The 19,910-nt window shown below is 38.7% G+C and overlaps 1 protein-coding gene across 3 annotated transcripts in view; it reads right to left on the bottom strand.

Moving 5' to 3' along the window:
* The window catches only part of ncoa2 (nuclear receptor coactivator 2), a 53,241-nt gene that overhangs the window by 21,086 nt on the left and 12,245 nt on the right, over nt 1-19,910 (bottom strand). For all 3 annotated transcript variants that reach the window (XM_060862241.1, XM_060862243.1, XM_060862242.1), the window contains exons 2-5: nt 18,511-18,586; nt 6,016-6,122; nt 4,992-5,164; nt 2,781-2,884 (exon numbers count right to left, since the gene is read on the bottom strand). In XM_060862241.1, coding sequence (XP_060718224.1) covers nt 2,781-2,884; nt 4,992-5,164; nt 6,016-6,104 — 366 coding nt within the window. In that variant the 5' untranslated portion in view covers nt 6,105-6,122; nt 18,511-18,586. The remainder of the gene's footprint in view (nt 1-2,780; nt 2,885-4,991; nt 5,165-6,015; nt 6,123-18,510; nt 18,587-19,910) is intronic.

The following is a 19,910-nucleotide window of genomic DNA, read 5'->3' as shown; positions in this document are numbered from 1 at the left end:
GTCTGCATTTCCTCAATGGATCTCTCCTTTTAAGAAGATACAGACACAGAGTACTCTATGACAATTAAATTAAGAATCCTGATGGAAATCTCAAAGCTCCTGTCCACTCATGGTAATACTCCTAGTGTGGGTGTGTGTGTGTGTGTGTGTGTGTGAGTATAGGAGTGAAATGCGACACCCTCACCATTACATTTCTGCTTTAGATTTACAAACAATAGCCATTTCTTAATCAATGTTTTATCGTACTCTTCATCTATGCAGTAGAGTTAAATGTTTCAATTAAGAGAGATGAAGAATTAGAGAGGCATCTGAGGAGCAATAAGAGAGAGAGAGAGAGAGAGAGAGAGAGAGAGAGAGAGAGAGAGAGAGAGAGAGAGAGAGAGAGAGAGAGACATGGCCTCTGATGGTCATATTAAGTACATAGTGCAGTGTAAACACACACAGTGCTGACTCCTCCTCTATCAAGTTGCACAATAGCATGTTCAGAAATGTGCTGATAGATGAACGTTAGAGTGAACAGGCCATTCGGGCTCCGTCCCAATTCGCCACCCCATGGTGCTTACATAACCAACTCTACTACAGAGGGGAGAATGGTTTAGCTGCCAGGCTGAGTGGCTTTAACGCACACACAGCAAACCACACAAAGCACACTCAAATGCACAAAGTGGCTACAAACCAGTTGGATAACAAGAAAGTGAATGAATGTTAGACTACAGAAAATAATGAATGACTTGATTCGGGTCATGCAAGTTAAATAACATGAATCGGATGTATTAAAGCAATCAATAAAATCTCATCGATACATGGAATTAAAAAAAAAAATACTGAATCAAATCTGATGAACTGAATCAAACTGAACCTGAATTATATTAATTGACTCATGTAAATAAACTCAAATCTGTCAAATTAGCTGAATCCAATTAAGTTCATTAAAATAAACTAATCAAAGGTTGTTGTTTTTTTTCTTATTTTTTTTTTCTTTCTTATTTTCACCTATGACAGGGAAGAAGAACGGCAGCAAATGCAGCCACTGAGCCAGAAAGTCAGCCATCACATCTTGCCACACAAACTGCTGCTCATGCTACATGACAGCACAGCGTATCACACTCAGAGCAAATTTTATCTGTCCAAGCTATCTGTATGATTCCTAATACATGAGCATAGAGTCACCCATGATTGGCTAGTGTCACTCTGATTGACAGGTGAGAAAGGAATACCACGCCGCTCACCCGAAAAGCAAAGCCAGTTACACACTCTTAGACTCTCAGCCATGGATGTGGCATTTAAGGGATTCAAATTATCCCTAAATTATTTCTCCTAACGAAAGTCCAAACACGATGGACTAACACACCTTAGGATCCAAAGTTAATTAAACAACTCAAGTCAAATCAAACAATTCAAGAGATTCAAATCAAAATAAGTGAATCAAATGAGCCAAACTGAATCAAATCATTTCAATTGAGACAACTGAATCAACTCAAACTCTTTACCTTATAAGTGACTCTTGTAATGTCTACTCTATTTGATTTTATTCTCATACATAAACAGTAAAGCACTCAAAGTAAAAAAAAAAAACACTGACTTAACTTTTAAATACTTTTAAATACTTTTAATACAGTAATGATGAAGTGGTGATTAAGTGAAGAAGCTGTATCTCGAACCACATACTCTAACATCTACGTGCGTGTGTGTGTGTGTGTGTGTAATGTGTTCAGACTGGGAAATTCAGTGCGACGGCATTAAAACTATTAATACCTGAATGATGTGCTAAAACTGCAGATAAACACTCCATGGTTGCAGCTGCTCTACATAGAGGACGCAGCGGACCATAAGACAACTGCGCTTTACAATTTTTAAAGCAATCAAAAAACTCAGCAGCACCATGGATGGTGTTCCTGTGGGGGATGTAAGATACAAGTGCAATGACCCTTTCTGTTTTCTGTTTGTTTCCCTCATTTAAGGCTACATAAAAAGACTACGCAGTCAAATAGATAGTATAGCAATGCACTGCATAATGTGTGATTTGAGACGGAGCCAAAGTTTTTTTTTTTTCCTTCTTCAATGAGTGAGTCTAATTAGTCACTGTCAACACTGCAGGTGCGGATCGTCCCTATGTTCTAAAGTCTCTTACAGATGGAGAAAAAGAACACACACGTGTTATTTTTAGCATCTGCTGCGTGTATACGTCGATGCTGGACCTCTGGAGCTATAAATATTCCCTGATAAGCTGTGTGATGCATCTACGTGTCCAGCTCAGCCTGTTTGCTTCAATGTGCTTCAACACACATTCATCATTACAATCTCAGGGTAATCTGATTAATTTACAACCCCCTTATACTGTATTTCCTTATAACAGCAGTGTTTTATCCCTTTGTAGCACAACATTTTTCCAATGACTTCTGTAAAAAATGGAGACTTCTAAATAAACGACTTCTATAAAACTATAGAAAGAAAAACATACGATTTGCCCCAGTTACAGTGAGAACAACACTAAACATTAGGTTAGATAAGTTGAGATAATTGGCTACTTTTAGATAAAGGATTTTTATTGACTGGTGGATTAAATCTGTCTCTTATGTCATACAGTTTTAGCTGTCTGACCTACAGAGAGAGACAGAGGCAAAGAAAAAGACTGAGTGGAGATCCTGCCTTCTCTTTTCTGTGCATATGCTCATGATCAACATGTGTGTGTGTGTGTGTGTGTGTGTGTGTGTGTGTGTGTGTGTGTGTGTGTAACAGGGTCATTTTAACTCAGAACGCACATGCACGAACAGACCCACCTCCAGCATCATTGGTCCGAGGGCATCTTTGTCAATAACACTTTGGCCTGTGGACGAGACATCGGCCTTCTGCACCTCGTCCTCGCTGCACACAGCTGCTTTCTCTGAGACACACACACACACACACACACATATTAGAAAGTCAAATCCACCTAAATCAAACAGAATAAAGCAATGAAACGATTTGAATAAACAAGAAAACTTTTGGCAAAAACTATATACATATTAGAGCCCAGAGTAGAAATGACTAAATCTTTCATCTAGATATGTGACAAAAAATGTAAATGTATTTTAACATTTTAAACATTTAAAAAAGTCTTCGAAAAAGTCTTTAGTATAGTAATAAAGAATGAAGACTTTACATAGCTGAATCTAGCTATGTTAAATGGCTAGGTTGTACTACATTTCGCACATAAAATAGCTTAGGTGTGTGGATAATTGTTTAGGTGTGTGGATAACTGAAAGCATACCAGCAATGTTACTTTAAAAAAGTGTGAAAATGGAATTCACCACAACCCTTAAGGGGAAAACTTAAGCATAAATAAATCAATTCACGCTTGCTCTGTCTGTCGCCTATTTAAGCCTTAACTAGAAAGATCAGAAACTGAAGAAGAAGAAGAAGAAGAAGAAGGAGGAGGAGGAGGAGGAGGAGATTACAGTACAATTATTTTCTTCCCATATCCCAGTTTAGATATCTGGGGTCAGAGTGATACAGCAGCCCGGAGCATTAAGGGTTAAGGGCCTTGCCCAAGGGCCCAACAGTGGCAGCTTGGCGGTGCTGGGGCTTGAACCCCTGATCTTCTGATCAACAATCCAGAGCCAGTAAGTAGCCACTGGCTAATTTATTAATGACTTTGTCAAAATGTAAACATTTGGAGGTATAATATTTTTACTCGTGGTATCTGCTCTTATTGAACATTGCATTTAAGAAGAATCCGAGCTTAAGACCCGGTTTCTGAAAGTGCCTCAGAGGTTCTCTCTGCAACTAGGACTCCATAGTGAGAGCTCATTGTAAAAACTGTATCTAATGACCATCTGATTACGTTAATCAGCATGTGAGGGAGTCGGACGTAGCAGGAATGTGCTGTCCTGATTCTGATTAGCAGATTAACTGTGCTGGGATGACGTGCAGCCAAACGACAGAGCTCTGTATGTGTGTGTGTAAAACAGCTTCACTAGAGGCTGTGTGCTCCATCACTGAGTCTCTCCTCCACTATTTTACTCCCACTGGATCTCTGACACTCACTTCCCTCTACGACATGATGACGCCAACAAAAATGCGCTGATCAGTCACAGGTCGTGTCCCAAACTACACTTAAATACTGTTCTGTCTGTGGTACGTAGTGTTTTAGTATTTAGCAAAGTGGTGGTAGCTAGGTTAAGTGTTTGGCAGACAAAACAAGGCATCCTAGTTACCATGACAACTGGCTGCTGTCTGTGGCTACCCATGTTACTGTACTAAAGAGAGCGAGAGAGAGGGAGCGAGAGAGAGAGAGAGAGAGAGAGAGAGAGAGAGAGAGAGAGAGAGAGAGAGTGCGAGAGCGAGAGAGAGAGAGAGAGAGTGCGAGAGCGAGAGCGAGAGAGAGAGAGAGAGAGAGAGAGAGAGAGAGAGAGAGAGAGACTGCAGCCACTGAAGTAAGCTATGCATTACATTGCTCAATATTACATAACCCAAGATCTCACACACACAATCAGTGAGTCAGGAACAACCCCCAGCATCAGCATGACTCATCTACATGCTCTCTCACACACACACACACACTCACTCACACACTCACTCACACACTCACTCACACACTCACTCACACACTCACTCACACACTCACTCACACACACTCACACACACTCACACACACACTCACACACACACTCACACACACACTCACTCACTCACACACACACTCACTCACACACACACTCACTCACACACACACTCACTCACACACACACTCACTCACACACACACTCACTCACACACTCACTCACACACTCACTCACACACTCACTCACACACTCACTCACACACTCACTCACACACTCACTCACACACTCACTCACACACTCACTCACACACTCACTCACACACTCACTCACACAAACACACACACACCTGATGCCATGCTTAAAAACCAGACACACTCAAGCAGGTGGCAGTTACACAATACGTTTGTCTAAATGTAACATGCACGTTTGTTGGTGTGTGTGCCGTACCTTGCTCTTTTATTTGACGGATCTGCTTCACAGTTTCTTTCAGGATTGCACATTTGTCAGGCTTGACGTTGAAGTTATCGATGTCGTTGATGTTGGCGAAGATCAGCTCGGCGAGTTCTTCAATGTATTTATTCTCCTGCTCACGGTTTCGTTTCTCGGTGCTCCGCTTGGGGCTGTCGAAAAGGAAAGAAAAGTCAAGACCCTGAAAGTATTATAACTCCAGTCTAACAGTCTAACTAGTCTAATCTAGTCCAGTCCAGTGCTAACTCGGCAGTGCAGAAAAGTATAAAAGAGGTCATTAGAATAGATGTCTTAGAATAGACGCTACAGATCACGTGTAAGTTTATCCAGTGAACGGGATATACCACTATACCCGAGGTGGAGACTAGGACCATCTCGTTTTTGACTATTTTCCTGTAGCTCTGTTGTGCTTTACTCCTTAATTAATAAACAGAGTTTAATCGTCTTAATGAATGACCAGAGTCACATTATTAAAATTTAAATACATGAAAAGGAGGAAAACGTCTTTGACTTTGTGAATAAAGATTCTCACTTAAGCAAATAAATGAACAAAAACACACACAGTGTGATCACACGCACACACACCCAAATACACAAACATACACACATGTGCAGACACACAAATTCACAACAGTACACAAAAACACACACATGCAGACCCACACATACATAAATATACAAACGTACAGAAACACACATGTGCAGACCCACACACATAAATACACAAACATACACACAAACCCCCACACACAAAAACACATATGCGCGCACACAAATACACAAACATACACATGAGCAGACACGGACACAAATACACAGGCACAGAAATAAACAAACATACACACAAACACATTCACACTCGCACAAACAGATACATATGTACATACACAAGCATGTGCAAACACACCCAAACACACACACGCGTACGCACAATCAGATGCACGCACATACACGCACACACACACACACACACACACAAGCTCAAACACACACAAACACTTACCTTGGACCCAAGAGCTCTGATGAGCAGTCTTTGCGTTTCTGAGCCTCGACCCTAGCAGGGTCAGATGAGTTTTCCCCTATGCCGCTCATTTTAATACATGCCAGCAACTGCAGAGAGAACACACACACACACACACACACACACTGTCAGCATAACACACATTCACATAAAGATCCAAACACACTGTGTTTCATTTGCTGCACAGTTTCTAGGTATGGGCGATACGGCAAGAATCTCATATTGTGATACACAACATGCATCATGATACACATGGCTGCTAACAACACAGAACTTGCTTGAGGATATTCTTAGCTCCTGTGTATAAAAATAAACGTTCACTTGTGACCATTTTATAAGATTCTGTGGCTTTCAAAAACACATCATGTCAAAAGAAATAGCGTGTGATACCAAAACCCTGCTCGAGCTTTTATTAGCACAACAGGAGCAACAAGGAGACCAACAACACAACACAAGTTCAAGCAACTAACATGCAAAACTCTGGACAAGAGGAAACGGATCGTATTTAAATTGATGTCGAGAGAAGCTTTGAAACCTGTAGCTACCAGTTTAGCAGTGTCGCGCTGCTGGTTTGCTGTAATTTAGCTGCATAAATAAAGGTGATTTATAATATATATATATACTGTATATATACCAGAATAATTTCATCTGATATCATGCAAAGATCAGTTTATGATGAGGCACAGATCCCAGATAATCAGAGCTGATTAAAGGAAAAAAAGATGTTTGAGGGTCACATGATTTAGTCACATGGTTGGTGCTGGGAGGCAAAAGGGCTGAGTGAAAAAAAGTGGAGCAAAGGCGAAGTCAATCAATTAGATTCTACAATAGGTCTGTTCTCTAGAGAGAGAGAGTGCCACACACACATACACACACAGTGAGAGAAAGATGGTGAGACTGGAAACGATAGAGAGAGAGAGAGAGAGAGAGAGAGAGAGAGAGAGAGACTGTAACACCGATATATCAGAGACGCACCAATCAGATTTTTTGATCTTCTCTGTTAAAGTGTGTCTCTGATTAACTCTTTTTCCTTAATTGACACAGGGTCTATCAATCAAGTGTAGATGGTTAAGTCCTCGTGAAGGCTGTCACACAGTCTGACTCTTCATCATCATCATCATCATCATCATGTGTTTCTATTGAGCTCACCGCAAATAAAACCTGCTGGCCAACGTGAACTCTCCAGGCCAGCAGGGGGCTGTATTCATATTTATATTCGTTTTTATATTTATATTCAGAAAACTAAAAACGTAAAAAGTGGCAGTACTGCAAGTCTAAAATCTGCAGGACACAAGATATTCTTCATCTTTTTACCCAGAGAATATGAGGGATGCAAACTTTTGCTCCCAGAAGGATAATAAATACGATTGACGCCAGTAGCAAATGTTGTGTAATGTAAATGTAAAATGCACTGTTTTAAAACTTGCAGTTGTTTGCTGGAATTGAAATAAATAAATAAAAGATTGAACAGGGTCTTGACTCATGAACGTCGTCTGCGGATCAACCGCTTAATAAAGAAACAACAGCAAGGTTAACAGTAACAAATTCTAAAGTTACCAAAAAAGCACTTCAACATGGAGAGAAAGCAAAAAAAAAAAAAACAACAAAAAAAGGGTCAGTAAGAGATCGGTTCTGGTTATCGGTCACCGGTGTCGTTATATATGCACAGGAAATGACATCGGCATCCCTCAGTGCATGTGGAAGAACAGGGAAATGAGGCGTAATGAATTATTGAAGGTGAAATGCATTTTAATAACGACCACAGATGGTAATGGACTAGAGAATAAGATGTGGCTGCATAGTGGGGCAGAAAAACTGGTTAATGGGAGCTTCGGCAAATAGGTCACTGAATACCATCGTATATAATAGAGCTGATAGACGAGGAGAAAGTGAAGATGATGCACTGCATTAGAACGAGCTTGAAAATCTTAGTAGGAAAGAATCTTTAGTTTTGTCTGGTCTAAAGAATCGGACTAGTCTGGACAGACACACACACACACACACACACACACACACACATATATATTCCAGACGTACTCTCCAGTCTAGAGCGTCTGGCACAGTGTAGGTGACTTACGCAGAGCAGCATCGGGGCATGTCCCAATATTCAAATGAGCTGAATGTTGATAATAAATCAAGCAACTTACATTTATACAGTGACTTTCTCACACTCAGGTAAAAGTAGATGTGGGTTTGCTGAAGGAATTCCTCTGTGTGTGTGTGCGTGTGTGTGTGTGTGTGTGTGTGTGTGTGTGTGTGTGTGTGTGTGTGTGCAAGTGTGTGTGTGAGTGTGTGTGAGAGAGAGAGAGAGAGAGAGAGAGAGAGAGAGAGAATCTGAACTTGGTAGAAGTATGTAAGAAAGGATTTTATGTTTTTAAATGACATACTGACTTAATAAGACTTTACATTTAGAAAATAAACGGAAGGGAGGAAGGGAGAGAAGGAGGAAGGACATTCGAAAGATAGGAAAGGTATGAAGACGGGAAAAAGGTAAGAAGTAAAACATGGAACAAACGAAATTAAAACGAAAAGATGGAAGCAAATGAAAAGGAAATAGAAAAAAGTAAAAGGGTAAGGATGAAAAGGGAAAGGAAAAACAAAAAGGAAGGGAAGGGAACTGAAGGGAAGGGAAGGGAAGCAAGAACAGAAGGAAAGACGGAAGAAAACCAATCAGCTTGTATAGCTGGAAGTCAAGTAAAATACATATTTGTCTGTGTTTTGAATAAAAAAAGAAAAGTTTCTCACTTTGATCTTAAATAATTATTTAAATAGAATATTTAAAACACACACACACACACACACACACACACACACACACACACACACACACACACACACACAGTGTGTGCTCTTTATGTTCTCTACATTAGTAGGGCTGAGTTTACTGTGGAAAACGAGGTGTGAGGAAGAATCCTACTGTACTCCTCACACACTGCTGTCAGCCAGCTGGAGTTTAAACAGATTAAGAAGTGCATTAAAGCGTCCATGAAACGGCATAAAGGCGGTGATCTGATTCTGCATGAGACGTGTTCGGGGGTCTGACTTCCATCACAAGATCCAAGCACATTTAACCTCCACACTTTACTGATGCGATCTATAAGAGACGTGACGATTATTGGGATGGGTGATATGCAGTCCACATGGCTCTTTTATGAAAAAAAGGGAAAAGGGTGCAGGAGGAGTCAGTCGTTTTATTTATTTATTTATTTTAAATATACAAATTGTAATTTCAGACCCTACACATTGTAAATAGCTATATACACATTACCATAGACCATGAAAAAAGTGAGAAAACTAAGATTTATCATTGGTTATTCCTTCCTCTGAGCTATCTGCAGTGTGTGAGCTAAGTAGGTGGAGACATGCACGCACACACACCCGCGCGCACACACACACACACGGCTGCATGGTGCCAAAGCATGAGGCTGGCACGCTGTTAAGGCCTGGCCTGCACACACACACACACACACACACACACACACACACACACACACACATTACGTAAGGCAAGTGCTGCTATTGGATCCCTGCTGGATTGCAGTGGCCTACTTTACCAGAACGACAGAGAGAGAAATCAAATCACTGCAACGAGAGCGAGGTTACTTTATAACACAGACACGCCGGTTTAACCATAACACATGCCACAAGCTGCCTCATCACTACCAGACATTAAAGAGACATTTCTGTACACCATTACCAAGGCATATGCCCATAAATCATAAAAAAAATATATTTATATATATATATATATATATATATATATATATATATATATATATATATATATATATATATATATATATATATATATATGCTGAGGAAATACAGTCTCAACCCCAGTGTACCAACCAGGAACAAGGTCCAGACTTCAGGACTATGATATCAGAATGACTGACAGCCCTGCGGTGTCGACTGGAGGAAGCTCATAGAAACTGAAGTATGAGCAATTAAAGAAAGCAAACACTTCAGTCAAGAGAGACTCAAGAACATTGAACAGTCTCCACGACTCAACCTCATTTCCTAAATGATACCAAAATCAAAACAAGCTGACTCGGGGAGCTTTCGACAGATTTCACCCTCTGGATGTGGGGCAAGAGCCAAATCATTGCACAACATGAATAAACATCCAACTACTGTGCAATACACTATGTTGCTGAACACTGCACTGAACACCGCATTGAACACCGCACCGAACACAGCACCAAACACCGCACCGAACACCGAGTTGAACACCACACTGAACACCGCATTGAACCCTGCACCAAACACCGCACCGAATACCGCACCAAACACTGCACCGAATACCGCACCAAACACTGCACTGAATACCGCACTGAACACCGAGTTGAACACCGCACTGAACACTGCATTGAACCCTGCACCAAACACCACATTGAACCCTGCACCGAACGGCACAATGAACACCGCACCAAACACTGCACTGAACACTGCACTCTACTAACAAATTTCGAGAAAATAACCCATATTTTTGTAAAATGCTAAAGAAAATCTCCCATAGAGATGTGAATGAGTGCAACAGCCATAAGCATGTGATTTCCATCTTTTTTTTATCCCATCAAACCAGTCAGTAAACTCTGGTGTACAGTGGATGGAGGCGGAGTCATGCTCGAGAAGACCAATGAAATCAGTAACAAAACAATTGATTACAGGAGAAAAGACAAGCGTTGGATTGATTTGCAGTGACACTTTAGAGTCTTGATCTCTCCAGAGCTACAAATGTAGGGAATAAAATTCCATGTGTTTGGGTACTTTTGTGCTTTTGTGTGAAAACAGGTAGAACTCGCAATCTAGCTCAGAAACTTTTAACGCTTTTTTTTTTTTAACGCCTCCAATAATAATAATAATAGTTCCACAGCAACAATCCAAAGCAACATTATTATTATTACTATTATAACATTTACAGTGCAAAAATACTATATTTTTTTTTTTTTTTTTTTTTCAAAATGCGGATTCAAAGCAGCAAAAAAAAAAATAAAAAAACGTCGATTTATTTGAAAACATTTCGGAATAAAACCTTGGTGTGATTTGTTACAACCGTTATTCTACACGACAACTTTGTAACCTAGCACTTTATTTCCTTCACTTTATGGAACCACAAATAATCAAGCTGGAACTCTCTCATCTAATATTAATGCACAATAATAATTTTACAAAATAAACAGCCGTTGCATCAAAACAAGCCTTTGACTTTTTATATATTCACTTTTACTGACAGCAGAAATAAGAACCTTTATTATTTAGCCTCATGCTGCTTTCATTTATTTGTCAATGATGTTTTATTTTTACTGCTTTGGTTAAAAATGGATTTTTTTATTTAATAAGATTTCTTCCCCGTCTCCTACCAGTTAGCGCACAGTGTATGAAATATTTTACAACAGCTCTTTCTTATGTTATGACAGCTGCAATGTCATTACTATGACATGGTTATGTCATTGTTATGGCACAGGGGTTTGCATTCTTCAGTTGCATTCTTGTTTGCCAAGTCGGCCATTTTGAAACCATCTTCCCTCCGAAGACTCCGCCCTTTCAGCTAATTGTAAAAGCGTAACAAAATAGTTCTTCTACGCAAGGCACTACGCTAGTATGCAGTTTTTTTGGACACTGCTGTCAGTCAATTTTTATGTGACAAAACATAAAGAGCATAATCGCTACTGTATCTACTGGATTTGACCCATGAACTTTATATCGCTTCTGCTTATTTTCATTTGTTTTCATTATATGACCATAAGAAGGTGCGTTTTTGTTCCCCAGGGCAGAGCCGTTAAACTTTACAAACCATTACAAATCAAATGCGAATATAAAACACCCAATAAAGAAGAACTGGAACTGGCCAATTGGAATATTTTGTTCTTTCTTTTGCTCAGTATAAAACAGATTTGTAGCGGAAAATGGCGTTTTAGTGAAGACACAAAGTCAAAATATCTTAAGAACAGACGTAATACTAAATATATTTATTAACAAATCTTACAAAATGTTTCTATTTTATTGTATATTACTATGTTGTTGTTGTTTTTTCCTGTTAACTGTTGTTTTGTTTTTTATTATTGTTGCATCTACTGTTACCTTTGTGGCCAGGTCATAAAGATTACCAACTAATATAAGTACGGACAAGCTTTAAGATTTACATATTACTATTATTATGTATTAAGAATAAAGTATTAGTATTAATAAGTAATATCTGGGAAGTATTAACTATTATATTTAATCACACTTGACCTTCTGATTTGTCTTTTAATCTCTTTTCCTGACAAACTTTCACTTCCCTTTCCTAACATCAAATGAGCTGTACGTTTCCTGCCAGCTTGTTGAGTGCAGCTGCAGAAGGCTGGAAAATTACACACCACGCTGCAGATTTATACACGGCTGTGTGTGTGTGTGACTTTACACACTGCCGAATATCAGTGTTACAGCACAGCGTGAGGTTAATTAACCACAGAGCTTGAGGTTTATAAAGAGGGGAAACTGCAGTGTCCAACCTTTTGACGAACGCTAACATCCAAACATTAAATCGCTCTGGATGGTGAATTGCAACCTGCTAAATTGTGTCTGCTTATAATGGGAAAGAAAAATAAACAACACACACACACACACCAATGCCATTGCATGTGGCATTGAAGAAACAGGTAGTTTTTGTCCCATTAGCGTTGCATTTAGAGAGAGAGAGAGAGAGAGAGAGAGAGAGAGAGAGAGAGAGAGAGAGATTGTAATCATTGGCAGAATCAGAAATGTGTGACAAACATTAAACGAAAGAAAGAAAGAAAGAAAGAAAGAAAGAAAGAAAGAAAGAAAGAAAGAAAGAAAGAAAGAAAGAAAGAACATTGCTTAGCAAAGTTGACTAATTAGCACACTGGATGACAGACTAGATGATAGACAAGAGGATCTTTTTTCAATTTAGAAAATAAAAAAAATTGTTCAAAACACTGATGAAACTGAGCAAAACTAACATTTACATTATTGGGCGTCAAATGGCCGCGCTAGTTAGGTGGGTGGGATCGATAATTTTATCCAATCATGTCTGTGTTTGCCCGTGTGTGTGTAAGATGGTAGACAGCACTGTCTGCTACGCTGCCCTGTGACACTGCATGAGCAAAAATAGCAAAACACAACAAGCCACCTGGATCAGATAATCATTCTCTGATGATGACAAGATTATGAATTATTGTGCTATATATTTCTTTATTCTTATTAATTACTTTAGCTACCATTAGAAGCCTTGTCAGTTTGGATTCCAGGCAACCAGAACAGGACGACTTCTCATTTATTTCAACAACGCATCCTTTTATCCTTTTCTCATTTCTTCCTCTAAGGAAGCGAGAAAACAAAACCAGGACAGGAGAAATCAAGGACAAAAGTATTTTGTAAACTGTAATGTTTATGTCCATGCAATTTCAATTTAAATTTGATCAATTTTAATCATCATCTGACTATAGCCCAATATATTCTAATTGGATCTTGTTTGTTTTCAGTATGTGCTTAAGTGTTAATGCTGTATGTTAACCAACCAAAAGAAGGAGTGAAAGAAAGAAGACCCACAAAAACATCAAATCTGCAAGGAATGATTTTTTCAATCACCCATTCTTTTGCTGACTGTATGGGAGGGAGAGGGAGAGAGAGAGAGAGAGAGAGAGAGAGAGAGAGAGAGAGAGAGATAAGTCTAAGTAACGAAAATGATAAGTAAAGTAATGAAAATAAGTGGGAGACAAAAAAGAGACAGAAAATAAAACTCAGCTTCACTCATAAGCTCATTCTGCCATCACTCCATCGCTCTAAAAAGACTCAGAAATGATCCATTTCCGGAAAGCTGATCGTGTTCATAAATGTTTAACACAGAGGGCCACTTCAGAGGGCCACTGGGAGATCATAGACACGTTCAAAAACAACCAGACAGAGAGAGAGAGAGAGAGAGAGAGAGAGAGAGAGAGAGAGAGAGAGAGAGAGAGAGAGAGAGAGAGAGAGAGAGAGAGAGAGAGAGAGAGAGAGAGAGAGAGAGAGAGAGAGAGAGAGAGATATTTCCTTCCATTCATTCCATTCACACCAGAAGCTTATCAGAAGCTCAAGTCACAGTTTACACCCAAGTGATTCAGTCGTGTCATTTGAAGTTTTTCTGGACAGCCTCCTCTCAAAAGTACTGGCTTGACACTTGAAAACGGACCATGTTGCTATAAAATATGTTCATGATTGTTTTGTTGTCAAACCTGCCCCTTTGTCGTCACAATTATCTCAACCTAAATTTTCTGGAGTGTGTTTTGGGATCAGTGTGTTAATGTAGTATCTTCAAATGAAAAAAAAAAAAATGATGGAGTATTTAGGTAAAATTCAAATCCTTCCAAAAAAAAAAAAAAAAGAAAAAGAGAGAATATAGGAATCAAGGCTGCCCATTTGTTATCAAATGGAATGAGAAAACAAACACAGCAGTTTGTGCATGAATACATCCATCCATTTTGTGTAATGCATGAGTCTATCCCAGGGGACTAAGGGCACAAAGTGGGGGAAAACCCTGAAAAGGGTTGCAATGCATTACAGGGCACAAAATTAAGTACTATTTAAAGATGCTAATCAGAATACAACACATGTTTTTGTGCTAGGGAAGGAAACCAGAGTACACAGAGGAAACCCCCAAAGCATGAGGAGAACATGCAAACTTGTACATGCACAAAGGCCAGAGACAGGATTCACGCCTCAAATCTGGAGGTATGACACCAAGCTGATAACCACTGAGTCACCATGCCAGCTAATGGGCTTTAAAAGTGTTGTTGTTTAACATATTTGCTGATTTTATTATACAAATTAGCATCGCAGTTTAGACTGCATGAGGTCCATCAATATTCATTGTTTACAGCTATGTGAGACATACCAATGTTCTTATGTGTATAGGCTGTTCTTACAAACAAATTTAAAACTATTCCTTCGCTTGAGTTCAATACGGTATTTTCGTCAAACGCGCATGTGAGTGGGATGAAAATACCTCATAGTTTCCCAGTAGGAGCAAGATCATTTGAGTAAACAATTTGTGTCAAGTTCGCTCTCAAAATGGCAGGGGAAAAAAGGTGATCATGTGTGCCTATGTGTATGATGTGGTTCTTTGCGGTAGAAACACAGTAGAAAATGTGGCTCTTGGTCTCTGACTGGTTGGCCACCCCTGGGTTAAGGTGTTGGACCGCTGAATAAAAGGTCATGAGTTAGAAGCCCAGGTCTACCAAGCGTCCACTGCTGGGCCTTTGAGCAAGACCCCTGACCCTCATTTACTCAGTTGTATTTAAAAGAAAATAGCTAAAATGCTTTATGAGAGAGTGACAAATGTAGCAGAACATTTACCGCTTCTTTAGACTAAACTCAAACTACTAGGTAGCTAAAACGCAAGCTTCACAAATGTTGAGGTTCGGTTTTCAGAAAAACAAAACAAACATTTAATGCAGGCACAACTCCTTCATAAGACAACTGACTAATGATTCGTGTCAGCTTCTGACTCACACATCTGATGCGTGAACAAATTAATGATGATGAATACAGCTTGCATTAAAATGCCTTATGCCACTTTTCAAGTTTGTCCAACACCAAATGTGTGATTCATCAGCAGGCAAACATCTGACATGTGTGGTGTTTATAGTGGGTTATCCTGTGTGTGGGTACACCACCAACACAGTGACTAAGAAACCCAGGTTCAACAAGAGAAAACGTTTAGGTTAGTGACCAACTGCTCATTTAAATCATCACACCTTCTTAAAGGAATGGCTTTGAAAAGGATCATCTGCTCAGTGTTCTTCCATTTCCTCCACATGGAATCAATCAGCCAAGACATGTTTAGTGCTTGGGAACAACTTCTTGAAGAAAGTACTGTACACCAAAGATTCCAGCTGTGGAGAAACAGCTCTGCTTACAATCAGGGAAGGAAAATGAAAACTAAAAGATCAAAGTTACAACAAACTAATGAACAATGAAAAATCTACAATTACCTGTTAAAAATTCTCACTATATTTCAAGAAAACAACACTGGATTGTTTCCTAATTGCAGTTTCGGTATCGGTATTACAAAAGAAAAAGTGGTTAAAATTCATCTCTGTTAGAAATTACAAGAAAATGGAAACTATGGAACAAGGAACTACTGAATACAGAAAATAGAAAGCGCAGTTTAGAGCGACTAAGCAGCAGTAGAAATTAAAAAATGCTGACAGCTAGGGAACAGTGGGAATTGAAAACAATGAAACGTGTACTATTTAGCAAAATGATTTATTAGGGTGGAAAGTTATGCGTTCAGCGGCCGCAACAATGCTTACAAGTTGCCATGACAACTGGCCTCTGGCTATGGGTGTGTCCTAATCCACACACTACATCAGAACACTACATCATTTTTTTTAATTATTGCCATTTTATTTTAGTTATTTTATTGGATTTTTTTTTTTTTATTTCTATGAGTAATTTAAGTTTAAGATTTTGCATGCAGCCAAGAAGAAAGTAAATACACACTTCCTAACATTCCCAATTCGTCAGAACTGTTACGCCTGGTTGCACAGGAAATAATACGAAGACAAGGGGACAAGGGGATGAGAGAAAGACAAGTGTGCAAGAAGAAACAAAGAGAGAGGGTGGATAGGAAGAGAAGATTAAAGAGGAGCTTATCCTCCAAGTCATCTGCTCTTAATGACAGCTGACAAACTGGCCATGCAAATCTCATGTGAGCATCTCGAGCTGCTCCTCCCCCATCTAACACACTCACACACACTCTCTTACACACACACACACACAAACATAAGATATGCTTACACCTACGCCAGTAATAAAAAGGAAAGGTTTTGGCTTATAGTTTTATAAATAAAGGCTGCATATTTTTTTAAATAAAAACTCAAATTTGTGAGGACCAAAAAGGATGAAATATCCTCACAAACAGTTAACACATGCCCACACACACTTACAGCTCACACATGCAGCGCACAGCTAACACGTGAAAATTCCTCCGGCTTCTGACACTGTGCTCAGAACATGAGGCCAAGGTTGCCAGATTCTCAGGACAGAAGTACAGATAATCAAAACCAACCCTTAAACACAGTCCAATACTCAAAACTCAAAATGCTCACATAACATTGTCACAGGTCCAACAATGTGACTAATTAACAAATGTGCTCTGATATCTACAAGATAATAAATATATTTAAACACACAGTTTCATAAACAGCCCTTTTGTCAAGACTTAGTATTAGCACAACTATTAAAATGAGTACACCAATTCACTGAAAGACTAACGTGTTGATTCCAAAGTGTTTTATTGTAGAGATAGAAATAATCTTATGGAATTTATGGACAATGCACAAACCTGTACCAACAGACAAAAAAAATCATAAAAATATCCAGCAACACCCATTCATAAGTAACCCAAATCTGAGGTAAAACAGCTGACCTGGCAACATTGTGAGAGGCTCTTCAGTCATGTGACCCATGAGAGCAAAGGCAGAAAAAGGCAGAGCAGGTGGCACACACACACACACACACACTCTCTCTCTCTCCCTCTCTCCCCCACACACACACACACATTCTCTCTCTCTCTCTCCTACACACACATGCACGCATGCACGGTCTGTCCTCAAAGTGCAACCAAACAAACAAGAGCCTGGAGGACACAGATAGGAAAATGCTTCTTGTTGCTAACTGATAAAAGGCAGACGATTAAAACCACAAATACAATATAAGCATGAGTGCCGAGGTGTAAACAAGAAAGAGTTCCTCTTTCACTGCACGAGCCCGGTTAAACAGGAAACAGCGTCACAACTCCGCAGAAACCACGCCAGCTCTCACTTTCATTCATGTCTTATTTTAACACAGAATTGTTTCACCAAACTCTCTTTCAAAAGCAAGACACATTCTTACAGCCAAAAATGCTAAAATTAGCCTAGCAGGTATAGAGTAGGGAGTATGGCTACCTGACTGAACCATAAAGAACCCATCTGATGTTCTATTGAATGCATTGACAGCAGTTAACAGCCTGGCTAGCTATTTATATACTATTGTTTAGCTGTAGAAAAGACAAATCCAAACACTAAACAGCTATTAATGTTTTATCTAGCTAGCTAGGACAGGCCTTGGTTTAGATTTTGTGATATGCTGCCTGCCTGCTTATGTCCTGAAATGATATGACAAATATTTTTAAGATTTAAATATATATATATATATATATTATTATATATATATTATTATTATTATTATAATTTATTTATTTTAGCTTTATTATTTATTATTTAGCTTATTATTAAATATGTTAATTATCCTTAAATCAATAGAGCTACCAATGGTGTAGTGATTATTATATTAATAATATTTACAGCTTATTAGTTGTAAAGTCGTTTTTGGGGACATTTAAGAGGACTAGCCATGAGGACTGTCTCAGCAAAATGTTGAATGTTAAAATGTTAATAATATAACCATTCCAAAATCATGGAGCCTTTGTCTTAATCTATTTAATCTTACCTCAGTTTCAGTCCACACACACACTCAGGCCATTCTTGCAGCGGTGGGAATCTATATGCATCATCAGCTTCACTCTCTGTGTAAAAAAAACAGACATTATGACAATAAATCATTTAAATTCAAAAGGTGATCCAAAAGATCTGTTCATAAAAATCATGACAGAACCGTCACTCCAAATACTAAACTACTTAATCAGAATGTCTACAAGTGTCATATCCCGACATGTTTGATATGAGAATGTAACATACGTTGTGCACTGTATTCAGCTAATTATCTTTACAAACGCCACGCATCATGATATATTCATGCCATATTGACTTCCACAAAAGTGATATTTTCACTCAGTCAGTGTGATATACAGCGTGTATCAGTGAGACAGCTGAGGTTACCCAGACCAGTCTGACCGGGTGGGTTTAAGCTATTAAAAGACCCCGAGCAGCTTTGGAACTGATCTGGAGTCAGAAACGCCCTGCTGAGGGAGAGAATCTGGACTTCATCTATCAGGAAGCACCTGAAGCAGGATGCCTCATGGCAATTATATAGATCAGCTACTGGTTTATGTCAAATGGCTTGTGAGCGAAATTCTCTAGTGAATGGGGGGTTTGTACACACACACACATTATATATATATATATATACACACACATATACACACACACGTATACATATACATTATATATATATACATACATACATACATACATACACATATATACAGTATATACTGTATGTGTGTGTGTGTACAAAAGTCATTTAACTGGTAAGGAAAAGCTGTAAATATTCAGAATATTCTATTTCACAAGCAGTTAAATCATCAGATGATTACAGAGACAAATAATTCAATGACAGAAGTCTGTGTGACTTTGTTAAAGTTAGTAAGTTTGGAAAACGCTGCTTGCCTAAAGTAACATGTCTCATTTTCATGCAAATTGTGTCAGTTTTCAATCTTGAATATTGATCACTGATATATTTGCAATGGGGCAAGAAATCCCATTATGAATACTCAGAATACAGAATTCAGTACCGGCTAATCTTTGTGTGATTTACGAGCCAAAGCAACTGAAATTTTTTTTTTTATATAAAGTTGTATCTGTTAAAAGCACTGTTATATTGCAGAGTCAGGAATTCAGTGATGTTTTTTTATTTAATATGGCTTTAAAATTCCATTTGGAAGGAGGTTTAAAATGTAGTTGCATTGGTTTACATCACCTACATTGTGTCCTTAATGTACGACACACACACACACAATAGTAAAATAAACACATAAAAAACTGCAACCCCACGGGCTGAGTAAATAAATTATTATGACTGTTACAGTTAGTATACAGTCCCTCTGTTAGTTGCATATTTGCCAACAAAACAACTTTATTTTTATGAAACTTTTTCTTAACTTAAATGTT

This window comes from Tachysurus vachellii, chromosome 25, assembly GCF_030014155.1.
Source record: "Tachysurus vachellii isolate PV-2020 chromosome 25, HZAU_Pvac_v1, whole genome shotgun sequence".
NCBI lineage: Eukaryota > Metazoa > Chordata > Actinopteri > Siluriformes > Bagridae > Tachysurus > Tachysurus vachellii.
The sequence above is the reverse complement of the archived record's forward strand: the minus strand, read 5'-3'. Positions and strand labels throughout refer to the sequence as shown.